Source organism: Buceros rhinoceros, unplaced genomic scaffold (assembly GCF_000710305.1).
Source record: "Buceros rhinoceros silvestris isolate BGI_N320 unplaced genomic scaffold, ASM71030v1 scaffold34995, whole genome shotgun sequence".
Taxonomy (NCBI): Eukaryota; Metazoa; Chordata; class Aves; order Bucerotiformes; family Bucerotidae; genus Buceros; species Buceros rhinoceros.
In genome coordinates this window covers 9,789-21,642 of record NW_010414010.1, presented here as the reverse complement: position 1 = coordinate 21,642, position 11,854 = coordinate 9,789, and the positions used below count along the sequence as shown (strand labels likewise).

The window sequence follows — 11,854 nt, the reverse complement described above, 5'->3', positions numbered from 1 at the left end:
CATTCTTCAGTCTTAGGCCTAAATAAAAGGCTAGCGATATAGCAGTGGTGTGGTCTTAATTTTTTCTCTCTTGTGTCCTTTGCTTTATGCTCTTCAGTGGCAAAATGCAAAGTCTTTGAGAGTAGGATTTCTGAGTTGTTCTTGTAAATCGATGAAAAATGTTTGCCGCAGCAGATGCCTTATAAAGAATTCAATCAAGTTTTCACACACACAAAAAACTTGCTTACGTTTATATCTTAACAGAAAGGCCGTCTTATGCCCCACCTCCTACCCCAGCTCCTGCAACCGTAAGTATAGCGATTTTTCTCATTAACACAGAGCTGGTGATGCAGACTGTAGTAACTTCCCAGAGCACGAATTACGGAGTTACATCACCTTCCCGTACCGGAAACACAAACTAGTTGTATTTCATCGTTCGCGTGATCTGCAATGTTTAAATCTTCTTTTTTTAAACAGCTTATGAAAGAAGCTAAATAAACTTGTTTTACCTTTAAGGTGAGACCCTGCAAACACTTAATTTTCTGTGAGCAGTCAGTTGGTCTAAAATTATTCACAGGGGGTTGCAACAGTGTACTGGAATATTTAAGAACAAACCGGCATATTTAATTCCAAAACTTCCCACTCAGCTGGTGGCCAGATCACAGGCTAATGGTGCACCTTTTCACGTTGCTGTTGTACCCAGCTGGTTTGCAGTGGGATGCACGAGTATACAAAATCCTGTTCTCTTGGGTCAGGATAGTGACACAGTCCTGATGCCAGGCTCACTCAAATTTCTTGAAACCACTGGTATTGTGGAGTCTGTGGCGTGACAAATATTTAACTTCCAGTGTGGAGTGACTCTGAGGAGAACATGGGCAGCAGCTTTGAATTGGGTCTGGTTGCACTGGCGTGTGTACGGAAAGGAACTGAAATACCAGCACGCCGTGGTCAGGGGAGCGTTTGAAAGCAAGTGCAGCTCTGCAGCATCCCCGTTTCTAACGCCTTTTAGGGGTAACATGCTCCCCTGAGGAAATAAGTCTTGTGCAGAGGAATGAGCGAAGATGCTGTAGGGAAGGTTTTTTTACCAGGGAAAATTTGAGAACTGTTACCCAGTGAGGTGTCCCTGATCTCCCTCTGGGGTGAAACCTGCAGGATGGGACTGAAGTAAATGTGATCCTTCCCATCTGCTGTGCCATGCGTTACACTGGAAGAGGCCTGGAAATGCTATCGTGTGTGAGCAGAAGTGACAATCTTACGAAGTTACATAAATAAAACTTCATTTGCATGGTTGGTTCAGTTTTTGTTTTGTACACAACTTAAACTTGTGCCTGTGTTAGAAGGATCACAATGGCACCCGCTCAGAGACCGGATTCCTGCATCGGGAGCTGTGGGGTTCCTCTGGGAGCAGCTTGGATGTGGGTGGTGTTAAACGGCACGTGTTGGCGCGGTTCATTCTTTGCTTTTCAGCAGGGGATGCAGAACGGCTTTCAAACTGCCACCGGTGCCATCTGTTACCTGTTCTCCAGCATCTCCTGTGTTAGTTGTGTTTGATACATTCAGGAGATGACGATTTGTGCTCCGTGAGTGCAAGTCATAAAAGTAGACGAATAACCTGCCTGTTCTTCCACAGCCAGTTCCTACTGTCACAGAATACCAGTAACTGCAGTATTGGAGCTGAACTAAAAACGCTCTGCGTTGTGCAAGGTAGTTCCTTGTAACGCTGAATCCTGTCTTGCAGAAATAAAGAATTAAGCAGATGGAGGTTACAATTGTCACCCGATTTTACTGAAGAGGAGTAGTTAACAGTCAAACCTGTTGTTATGGTAATAACACAGTAAGATGGTGTCAGTATTATGAAGTGGGGGGGGTGTGCCCTGCTCACAGGCACACAGACAGAGCAATAATCAGCTGCTGTGACGGAGTTTAAAGTGTTTGGCACTAAAATATGTTTTTGAAGACTGGCTGTTAAAGGAGAGTTTTACTCTCTCTATTTAGAAATGAACTACAGTGGGTTTACATGTACTCGTTAATGTAGTTCAGCCTGTGGGTTATTCAGTGTTTGTACCTGTCATACCTGGGTTCTTGGAGTCCTGAACCTCTTTCCAGAATCTTTTAACTGGAATCCAGAATGGGTCCAGGCTGCAGGTCACTTTCAAAGACCATTGGAACATGCGTTTCTTATTGGGGCTAAAGTGCTACTGAAGAGTGGGACGCTGCGGGTGACGCTTACTGTCTAGAAACACTACAGGATATCATGAATCCCAGGGGAATGACAGCACCACCACAGTCAGCACTTCATTACGATTACTGCTAAATAATTGAACCATTTTTTTCCAACAAAATTTAATTGGGAAGTGTGGGGTAAGGGGAAAAGCCAGGAGCCAGTTTCACAGGAGGAGGGGAACCCAGGGCAGTGTGTAGATGACAGGTAAGGGCTTGTAAAGAAACTGCATTTTCTTCTCTACAGTACTTGGGTGAGAATGAATCGATCCACTTTCAGGGATGAATGAAAATACATTCAGTAACGTCTTAAACTGTCTTGGATTCTGTGATCGGTTAAGACAAGTTCATAGCTTCCAGCCTGTAGATCTTCTACAGCAGCGGTTCCTCAGCTCTTGGTCAGCAGCCTGCCTGCTGCAGGAGGCGGTCTCTGAACAGGCCTCTCCCAGCGCCCCAGCAGACTGAAATTTTGAAAACCACCAGGAAAATCCTCAGATACTGGTAGTGGTGCTTCGAGAGATGGGTTTTCTTCTGTTTATTGACAGTATAATATTTGTTGGACAGGAGAATGACAGGAAGAAAAGCAGGCAGGGATTTTCACTGGTGTAGTAAATGTTGGTAGTGGGGATTTCTGCCCCTTTACTGTGTTGCCGTTTCAGCTTAACCCTTTGGACAGAAGAGCCTTTCTGAAGTACTTGGTGGCTTACTGGACGATTTTGTTAGCCGCGAGCTGGGTTTACAGAATACTTGTTTAAATGAGATGCACGCTCACTTAAGAGAAATAAAATCACCAGCTTCAGACAGAAATTGGTAGTGACGCGTTGCTTAAAAATCCTGTTTCCTTAATAGGTTTGCACTGGCGTAAGGTGTGTGTTGAGAAGATACCGACTGCTACACCTCATTTGCTTGTTTAAACTCTGGTTGCTTTTGCATGCCATATTGCAGTTCATTTTCATTTCTGTGTTTTCCTCGTTTGAGCTCATTTCTCATTCGTGTTTTTGTCTCATTTGTTTCCATCAGCAAATGCCCAGCACACCAGGGTTTGTGGGATACAATCCATACAGCCATCTGGCCTACAACAACTACAGGCTGGGAGGGAACCCGGGCACCAACAGCCGGGTCACGGTAGGAGAATCAACTATTACATCATCCGGCAAACACCAGGATTGACCAGAAATGGCTTTAGAGTTAGGTTCTTCCGAGTCTTGCCTGCTGCCGCTTCTTTAGAGAAACAAAACAGTACTTCTGGTTCTTCTTCCCCACCCCTACCCCCCTTCCCTTCCGCTCTGAAACCTTTTGCAGGAAAACGGACCTATTCAGCAGAGGAAAAACCGTGGTAATCGTGTGTGATGCGGAACTCCGCAAAGAGACTGTGGTCTTCAGTGACCACACTCAGGGAGATCTGTAGCGTGGGTGCAAATTCTTGGAGGGAGGGAACTGCTCATTTTATTGAGGTTTATTGGCACAAAAATAAGGAAGAACGTTTTGCAAACTGGAGATGGTTGGTAGTAGTTGCGTCATACCGTTGAGCCACACGAGAGACGCAAGCCTTTATTTTTCTTTCCAGCCTTAGTCTGGTAATACCTGCTGCAGAGCCCCAAGTTCAGAGATGATTTTTTCAAAAGTGTGATGATGATGATAATAAGTAGAATCCTTTCAGGTCTTGTGTACTCTGTTAGTGTGTGGAAAATGGCTGTTAGGTTCATTTTTCATGGAACCAAGTGAGATCGAGTCAGGTGATGAGATCGAGGTGACAGCTCTTCCAAATACAAAGTCCCGAGCGCTGGATGCAGTTAGGGAACAGGAACAGACTGTGCAAGTGTAACATTTTTGTAACTAACACCACAGAAATAGAGCAAATCCCTGATTTTTTTTAAAAAGTTTCTGTAATTGTTGTAACTTCAGTTTTTCATATAAAACTTCTTACCTCAAAACATCTGATTAGTTTAGAACAATAAAAGGATTTCTCAAGGAACAAATATACGGTGCTTTTAATGAAGTTTACTCTTTTTATGCCTGTCTTCTATAAACCGTCTTTCAAACTTCACGTACGAAGTTCATCTGGTTTGTTAAAACATTTCCCCGTACGAGCTGGAACTCCGCTGAACGCACTGTCTGAACGTCCCTGTACAAGGAGTCAGGTTTTGTCTGAGAACGTCCATTGTTCCTGTATGTCACAAGCATACGCAGCCCTTTTGGCCATGCATATATCGGTATATGTATGGTGTCTTTAAACTCCTCTTAATTTAAAAGCATTAAACAATTTCCGTTAATGTTTTTCCGATCCATCTGTATGTGTATCTGTGTATACATTTTGGTAATGCATATACCTCATGTACATTATTTATACACAGTTCTGTATGCATTGTTCCATAGAGCTCCATAAATTCAGCAAAACACAAAAAAAATACCAAGAGGAAAATTGGAAAGCTGAATCCTAAGAGCATGAGCCTTCCTGGCCAAACAAGTATTTGCTCCTCTGTGGCCATAGGCCTGAAAAGTCTTGGAACTGTTTTATATTTTTATGGAAGTGCTTGTGTAAGCGCTCGAGAGTGAGGGTGTTCAGAACCTGCAGTTCTCAGGGACTGTGATGTTTCTGCACTGCTCTAGGAGCAAACCCCGGCCGGTGCTTTGTAGATTGAGGGGACAAGAGGGGATGCAGCATCTTCCATCAGCAGCAGTCGGTGCTCAGCGTCCCCGGCTGAGCGCGAGCAATGTGCTTGGCCGTGTGCAAACCTGAAGGACGAGGGGAGCACAGGAGGGGGTTGCAGGCTGATTTGGACAGTGGGGTGCAGCTCGGTTGCATAAGGTTGTTTCCATGGGGAGTGGTTTAATTGGTGTTTCCACGTACGTTTCTGAGCTGCCTATTTCGGTTTTAAGAATGTGGAGCCCTTTTGAAGAGTTACCTAGTTATGCTCTGTAACCTAGAGATAGAGGGACAAACTTAAACCCTAAAAACGTTACTGTGAGGACCAGCTCTAGGTAGTCCTTGCTGACAGTTCGGGGGATTTTTTTGGTGACGTTGCTTGTTTCTCTGGGTGGGGGGTGTGGTTGCGTTGTGTTAACTGCGCAAGAATTAGTGTTTTCCAGAATTAGCGTGTGTAGCAACTGCCCAGTGATCACGTTAACGAATGGATTTGTTGGTTCTTTTATAGGCTTCCTCTGGCATTACCATTCCAAAGCCCCCCAAACCCCCAGACAAGCCCCTGATGCCCTACATGAGGTACAGCCGGAAGGTGGGTATACAGTGCCAAACCGTAACAATAAACGTTAGTGATCGTATGTGCTAACAATTAATTGCTATTATCTTAGTTTCAGCTTCTAAACTTTGACTTCTAACAGCCTGCACATTCCTTTAAGGGAACTGTAAAGTACAGATGCGTTGCCCTTCAGAATAAAGGCAGCACTAGCCTGTTCATACAATTTCTGGGGGGAAGAGGTTTCTCTAAAATGATAATTACTGCCGCTGTCTCTGCTGACCAGGATCCACCCTGCCACATTCAGAAGTTCCTGTGACTTACTGACAGAACTTTTTTATATAAAGGAAGTATTCCTTGCAGTATACTGGGCTTGGTACAGTGCTGTAGCTGGACGGAAGAGTAGCAATGAGTGGACTTTGCATGTTCTTCACCACCCTAGCCTGTGGCAACGTTTACTTCGCTTTTCTATGAACTGTTTGACAGAAAGTAGGAGAGAGACTCTTGTGGAGTCTGAAATCTGATGGGGCATGGGGAGGGCAAGTCAGCGTGTCTGAAGCGGGTGAGCCAGAAGGAGTTTCTTCCACTTCTGGTAAAGTATCTTTACCAGCATGTCTGTCTTAGGCAAAAAACCGTCAACAAAAAAAAAGTCAAGTCACGCAGCAAGACATAACACTGGCAGCTCTCCTTTTTTTTTTTTTCCCTATAAAGTTAGAAACTTTTCTGGTGGAGTCAGAACTTGTTGGAACTCCAATTGATCAGCAAGACTGAAAAGTATTTTGAAATGTAACATTCTGATCTGAAAAGCTCAGTGCTCTTTATCATAATCTACTGCTGGATGTGTTTACTCAGTAGCATTTTTTTTTCCCAGAGATGCAGCGATGTGCATTTAAGAAGAGCATTAAGAGGGTTAAAGGCACTATTCTCATGAAACCAAAGCCATTTCCGCAATTGCCTGTTTCAGTAGATGGCTTCCTACTGACTTCCTGCCCCAGAAAATATTCGAGATAGTTTAGCCAGACTCGTTCCTAACTTAGTCCTGTTTTTCGTGGTGATTCCAGAAAGAACACTGAGATGACAATATAAAATGTGTAATTTGGAAGTATTTAGATATCATTAGTAAAGCTCCAGCTGTTTCTGTTAAGGTCTGGGACCAAGTGAAGGCGTCCAATCCTGATTTGAAGTTATGGGAAATTGGCAAGATTATTGGAGGAATGTGGCGAGATCTCACTGATGAAGAGAAGCAAGAGTATTTGAATGAATATGAAGCTGAAAAGGTAAATGGAAGAAATCTGGGATGTTTATTACAGCTGATTCTTCTAGGAACTGGTCTGAGAAGAAAAATTCATCTTCCCCATGCAGTGGTGTCTGAGGCACTCACGAGACCCCTGTATGTAACTTAAATGGAAGTATGTCCTGACACGCCTTTTAGATTTTTTTTTAAAATAACTGTACATCAACTGTGACTGGTCAGTTTTTAGACCTAATTCAAAATGAAGTATTTATAATTGAGTGTCGATTTAAACTGTTTAATGAATGGATTTGATTGTACAACATCAGTATTGAAAAGATTGTCTCAACACCAAAACCCTCTTTCAAAACTGGTGCTCTGCAACTACCGCTGTTGTCGTGAACGGGTTCGTAAAAGACTTCCAGTCACGTGGGGTTTGGTGTTTGTGGTGTGATCTGGTGTAACTCCACGCTATGACGTAGTGTTTTGTTTCCTAATAGAACGATGCTACCACTTGTAGGGTTTTCTTGTGGTTTGGTTTCTATTGCTCTTAATGACAAAAGGTGACAGCTGCCTCGTGTGTCCAGGCTGGTAAGTGCTGAGGACCTTTACAAGACTGTGACTGTGATCCTGAGGTACAAAGAGAATTGTCCAGCTGCTGTGTTGTGCTTAAACCTGGTGGGCATCTGAGGCTGTGTATAACCTGGTCCAATTTGAGCTGCTTGTGTTCCAAGTCAGTAGAGAAGTGCTTCAACCCGGATGCTCTTAGTTGGGAAGAAAAAAAAATTCAAGGAATTCTATTTTTTAACTTGGTAACGGTGTTTAGATTGTAAGCTCCTTGGGGCAGGGGCCATCTGCTTTCTATTTTTACAGTGCAGGTAGAAGGATTCCAGTCCTAATCACAAAGAAAACAAGACGTTTAGGTACTTCTAACAGTATTGTAGATTATATCTTGTTTTTCATTGGAGATATCTCAAATCACTGCACGAAATGCAAATTCCTGACAGTGAGATTAAAGCAAGCAATTCAAAGAGAAAAACACTTCAAAGAAGGTGTAAGTAGTGGTGCACTCCTGGTACCAGCAGGAGACAGTAGTCTGGCTGCAGCATTCTGTATCATCCCAGTGCTGGGACGGATCAAAGAACGGAAAAATCATAAGTTATTCTGAAAACTGGTTCATGACATACCGGAATAAGGAAAGAGGAGAAATCGGAACCAATGATCTAGTTAGAACTCCAGAGACTTACCGAGAATATTTTAAGTTAACTCTTTGTTTTTTAGTCTTAGCAGAATTTGTCTGATCATAAATGCCTTGTTCTGAGGTGTTTAAATCTCAGAAGACAAAGCTACTGTAAGACTCGTGTCAGATACTAACCCTGAAATGTACCTAAAGGCCCAGCCAGTGCTCTAGAACACGAATGACTGTGGAAGAAGCTGTATTTTGTAAAAGAAAGATGGAGAGAGCATGGTCATTTGTGTGTCAGCCAGATGATTGATGGCAGCTCTGTCTGTCTATGAGCAGTTGAGTGGACAGGCTGCAGGTGTGTCAGGTCTGAAATGTCCAGTGGTGCAATCAAACCATATTGGTCACGTTTCAGATAGAGTACAATGAGTCCATGAAGGCCTACCATAACTCTCCTGCGTACCTCGCCTACATCAACGCTAAAAGTCGCGCTGAGGCTGCGCTGGAAGAAGAAAGCCGGCAGAGACAGTCGCGTATGGAGAAGGGTGAACCTTACATGAGTATCCAGCCAGCAGAAGATCCCGACGGTAAGCGGCAGGGATTTGTGTGCCTGTCCAGTGGGACAGTCTCATTGCAGGACCAAGAGTGCAGAGAAACGGACCCCAGACACGGAAAACTACCCCTGTGCAACTTTCACAAGCTCACCCCGACTTCCTTTCTGGTGTGGTACCTTTAATACCGATTCTCATTATCACGTTTTATTTCATGCAGCTGACAGCTGACTTTGTCTTGTTTCCAAGAACCGAGGTGACAAGCCAGTGGCAGAAATGACTCCAACCCACAGTTATGTGTGGAGTCATGCTTACAGGTCAAAACAAATAAGATCTGCTTAAAGCTCTGTAATGGCTGCGACATCCGCATTGTAAAAGGCTCGGCACTAGCTTAATGCAGCGTGAATGGCGTTTTGTGCCTTGTTGCCAGAAGCAGGTAATTCTCACAGGCAGAGCTCTGGTACGCTAACGGCACCTGAGCCTGGGACGTGTTCAACAGCTGTCACTCGAGATTGTTTAGCAAACCAGTTCGCTTTGCTGTTGACAGGTTGATGAGAAGATCCTGAAAGTTTATTAGACTGCAAGGAAAGGCACCCCACCCAGTGGGAAAACTCCCTCAAACACCTGATGGCTGCTTTGGAATTCATGAGCAAGAACTTGTTGAAACCTGAGGGTGAAAAATGTACTCAGTTACACCCTTTTCTTTTTCTTCCCCCTTGTAAAAGCACACCCTTGAGATAAAGCTCGTGACAAGCAGCACTCACCCCAGTGGGAGGTAGTGCAAAATGTATGTGAAGATACTTGCTGTTGGAGGAGCTGGCATTTGGGGTCTTCACATCTGTTCTGTGCTGCCTGGGCCAGATGTGCTGGGACAGAACCAGCTGCACTGGGCCCCAGACTGCACCCGTTTACATCTGGGGCAAAGCAGTCAGTTACTCTGTGCAACAGAAACATTGTTTCTGCCTGACCCTGTGTGTCATGAGGATCAAGAACCTTGAGCGTAGAAGGAATCTTAACTAAGAGGACAAAGGCACAACTTCAGGGGGACCCGTTTGCTTAATACTCCTTTGTCTCCTGCAAATCGTCTCCCCACTATTTTTCTCTTTTCACTGCTTTTAATCAGACAGCAATGAGAATTTTAACGTTACACTTTGAAATAAAGGAGACAAAATAGGAAGGCTTCTGTCTGCTATGGGCTGGAAGCTTTTGAGTGCTGCTAGATACAGGAAAGGAGGTGGCTTTGTTCTGCTTTGTAGCATCGAACTGAATGTTACTTTCAAAATGAGTACCTAGCGCAGTCCACCATGCCGTAGTTCACATTAAATTCTGTGACTAGATTAAAATTGTCAAAGCTCGGTGTCTTGCCATAAATTGGAAGCTCTTTTAATTCAATCAGAGAAAAAAAAAATCCTTGACCTGAAATATTCTTTGGTCTTTGTAGTCAGTCCTCCAGGTGCCTGTCAGGCAGGACTGAGTTCCTGCTGGGTGTCCTTTAGTTTCCTTTCTCTGCAAGAAGCTTACAAGGAGACCAGCACTTGAGCCACGTGCTGCTTCTCCTGACATACAGTTTTCAGTAACTGTTCTTTAGAGAATGGCAATTACTAAAAAGAAATAATTATTTGAACACTTCTAAGGCTTCACCATGAATTTCAGTGATGAACGCACCTGTATCACTGCTTTCCTCCCTTTCCCGTTTCAGAAGAGTTTTTTTGACCAGTGCTACGCAGCTTAGTTATAGAGGAGTCACTCTCCAGTTATTGTTCTGCTAACATGAGTAACCAGGAATGTTTGGGGGGGGGGGGTATTTGGTGTATTAATAGTCCCCCTTACTCTGGAAATGTGGAAAGCAACGCAGTAACAGAGTCAGTGCAGATTTCAGAGCGGTGGGAGGTGGGTGTAAAGCCGTAGCTATTAGAGCTGGGCCGGGGGAAATGGTGTTTGTCCCCATTGCCTTTTTTAACGATTACCTGATGTTCCATATGTGTTAGTGTGAACTTTGTGACACGACAGCAACTGCTGCTGGGGTTTTTAATTTGTTTTTAATGAGTGGTAGTGTGGGTACGGTGTCATTAGATGTGGTACTCCGTTTGTGGAACTAGAGCGGTTACACTTAAACCTCTTGTTTCAGACTACGATGATGGGTTTTCCATGAAGCACACAGCCACAGCGCGGTTCCAAAGAAACCACCGTCTCATCAGTGAGATTCTGAGCGAGAGCGTGGTGCCCGATGTCCGCTCTGTTGTCACTACAGCTCGAATGCAAGTTCTTAAACGCCAGGTTCAGTCCTTAATGGTTCATCAGGTAAAGAGAAATGATACAAAGGCAGCTGAAACATAATGGTGTTGGGCTGTACTCCAAGTCTCGGATCGGATCATCTGCATGACTCTTCTTGTTGGGTGTCAATGTTGTGTGTGCTCCAGTAGCTAATCTCTGGGTTGTCTTGGCAGTTGCGAGATGTGAGACTTCACCGTCTGTGCTGTTTTGTTACTGAGAGTCGTGTTAAACTGTGGCTTGTTCCTCAGGGTATCTTAATTTCACAGCTCTTCATTGCTCCGCATAACCCTCTGTATGCAGTGCGAGTCTTCAGTTTGACAGGTACCACTGGAGCGGTGACTTTGGGGTCGCTTCTGACTCATCGTCTCATTTGTAACGATGCTTTATTACACTAAATCCTCCCAACTGTAGCGTTTTTCATTGAAAGTTAAATGCATACAGGGAAGTCTGAGGAGGCCACACTTGCACCTTTCCCTGGCTTTGGGCACGTGCCTTTATTTTCCAAACATGCACGTTAACAAAAGAACCCTGTCAGCACAGTTCATGGACATGTAGGTGAAGAAAACCAAGACACCAGAGTTAGAGATTTGTTGCTTTTTTTAATTAACAAGAGAAGATTCATAGGGTGGAGGCGGTTGGTATCTCTTCTTGGCTCTGAATCGTGGTCTTTCTGCATTAGAGGATGTAATTGTTGTGGAGTGTGTTGTGAAAGAAAAGGGGTAGATTTTATGCTGGAAGATTCACCTCAGGAACATACTGGTTTTCAGTTATAATATGCTTGGCCAGTCTGAATTGCTGCACAGACCTGTTTGTTGTTCGTACTTTCCAGTATGACCTTAGCTACTGGGTATTAGATCCAGGAAGGTGTAAGGCTGTTTACGTCACATATGGGTGTATTTTCAAATACTGGTCTAACTATTTTTGTATGTAGCTGTAAACTCTGGCCAGTTCTCCAGATGACCACCCAGTAAGGGTCTGACTGTTTATTTGTTTTAATTTCCAGCGTAAATTGTTGTTCGTACTTTCCAGTATGACCTTAGCTACTGGGTATTAGATCCAGGAAGGTGTAAGGCTGTTTACGTCACATATGGGTGTATTTTCAAATACTGGTCTAACTATTTTTGTATGTAGCTGTAAACTCTGGCCAGTTCTCCAGATGACCACCCAGTAAGGGTCTGACTGTTTATTTGTTTTAATTTCCAGCGTAAACTGGAGGCTG

General features: G+C 44.0%; 1 protein-coding gene across 1 annotated transcript in view; it reads left to right on the top strand.

Annotated features, from left to right (window-relative positions):
• Positions 1-242: 242 nt before the first annotated feature.
• The window catches only part of SMARCE1 (SWI/SNF related, matrix associated, actin dependent regulator of chromatin, subfamily e, member 1), a 13,663-nt gene continuing 2,051 nt past the window's right edge, over positions 243-11,854 (top strand). Inside the window, exons 1-7 of the mRNA XM_010136956.1 lie at positions 243-287; positions 3,220-3,324; positions 5,355-5,435; positions 6,542-6,673; positions 8,226-8,397; positions 10,490-10,662; positions 11,839-11,852. Of these exons, the coding sequence (XP_010135258.1) occupies positions 3,223-3,324; positions 5,355-5,435; positions 6,542-6,673; positions 8,226-8,397; positions 10,490-10,662; positions 11,839-11,852 (674 nt within the window). The 5' untranslated portion in view covers positions 243-287; positions 3,220-3,222. The remainder of the gene's footprint in view (positions 288-3,219; positions 3,325-5,354; positions 5,436-6,541; positions 6,674-8,225; positions 8,398-10,489; positions 10,663-11,838; positions 11,853-11,854) is intronic.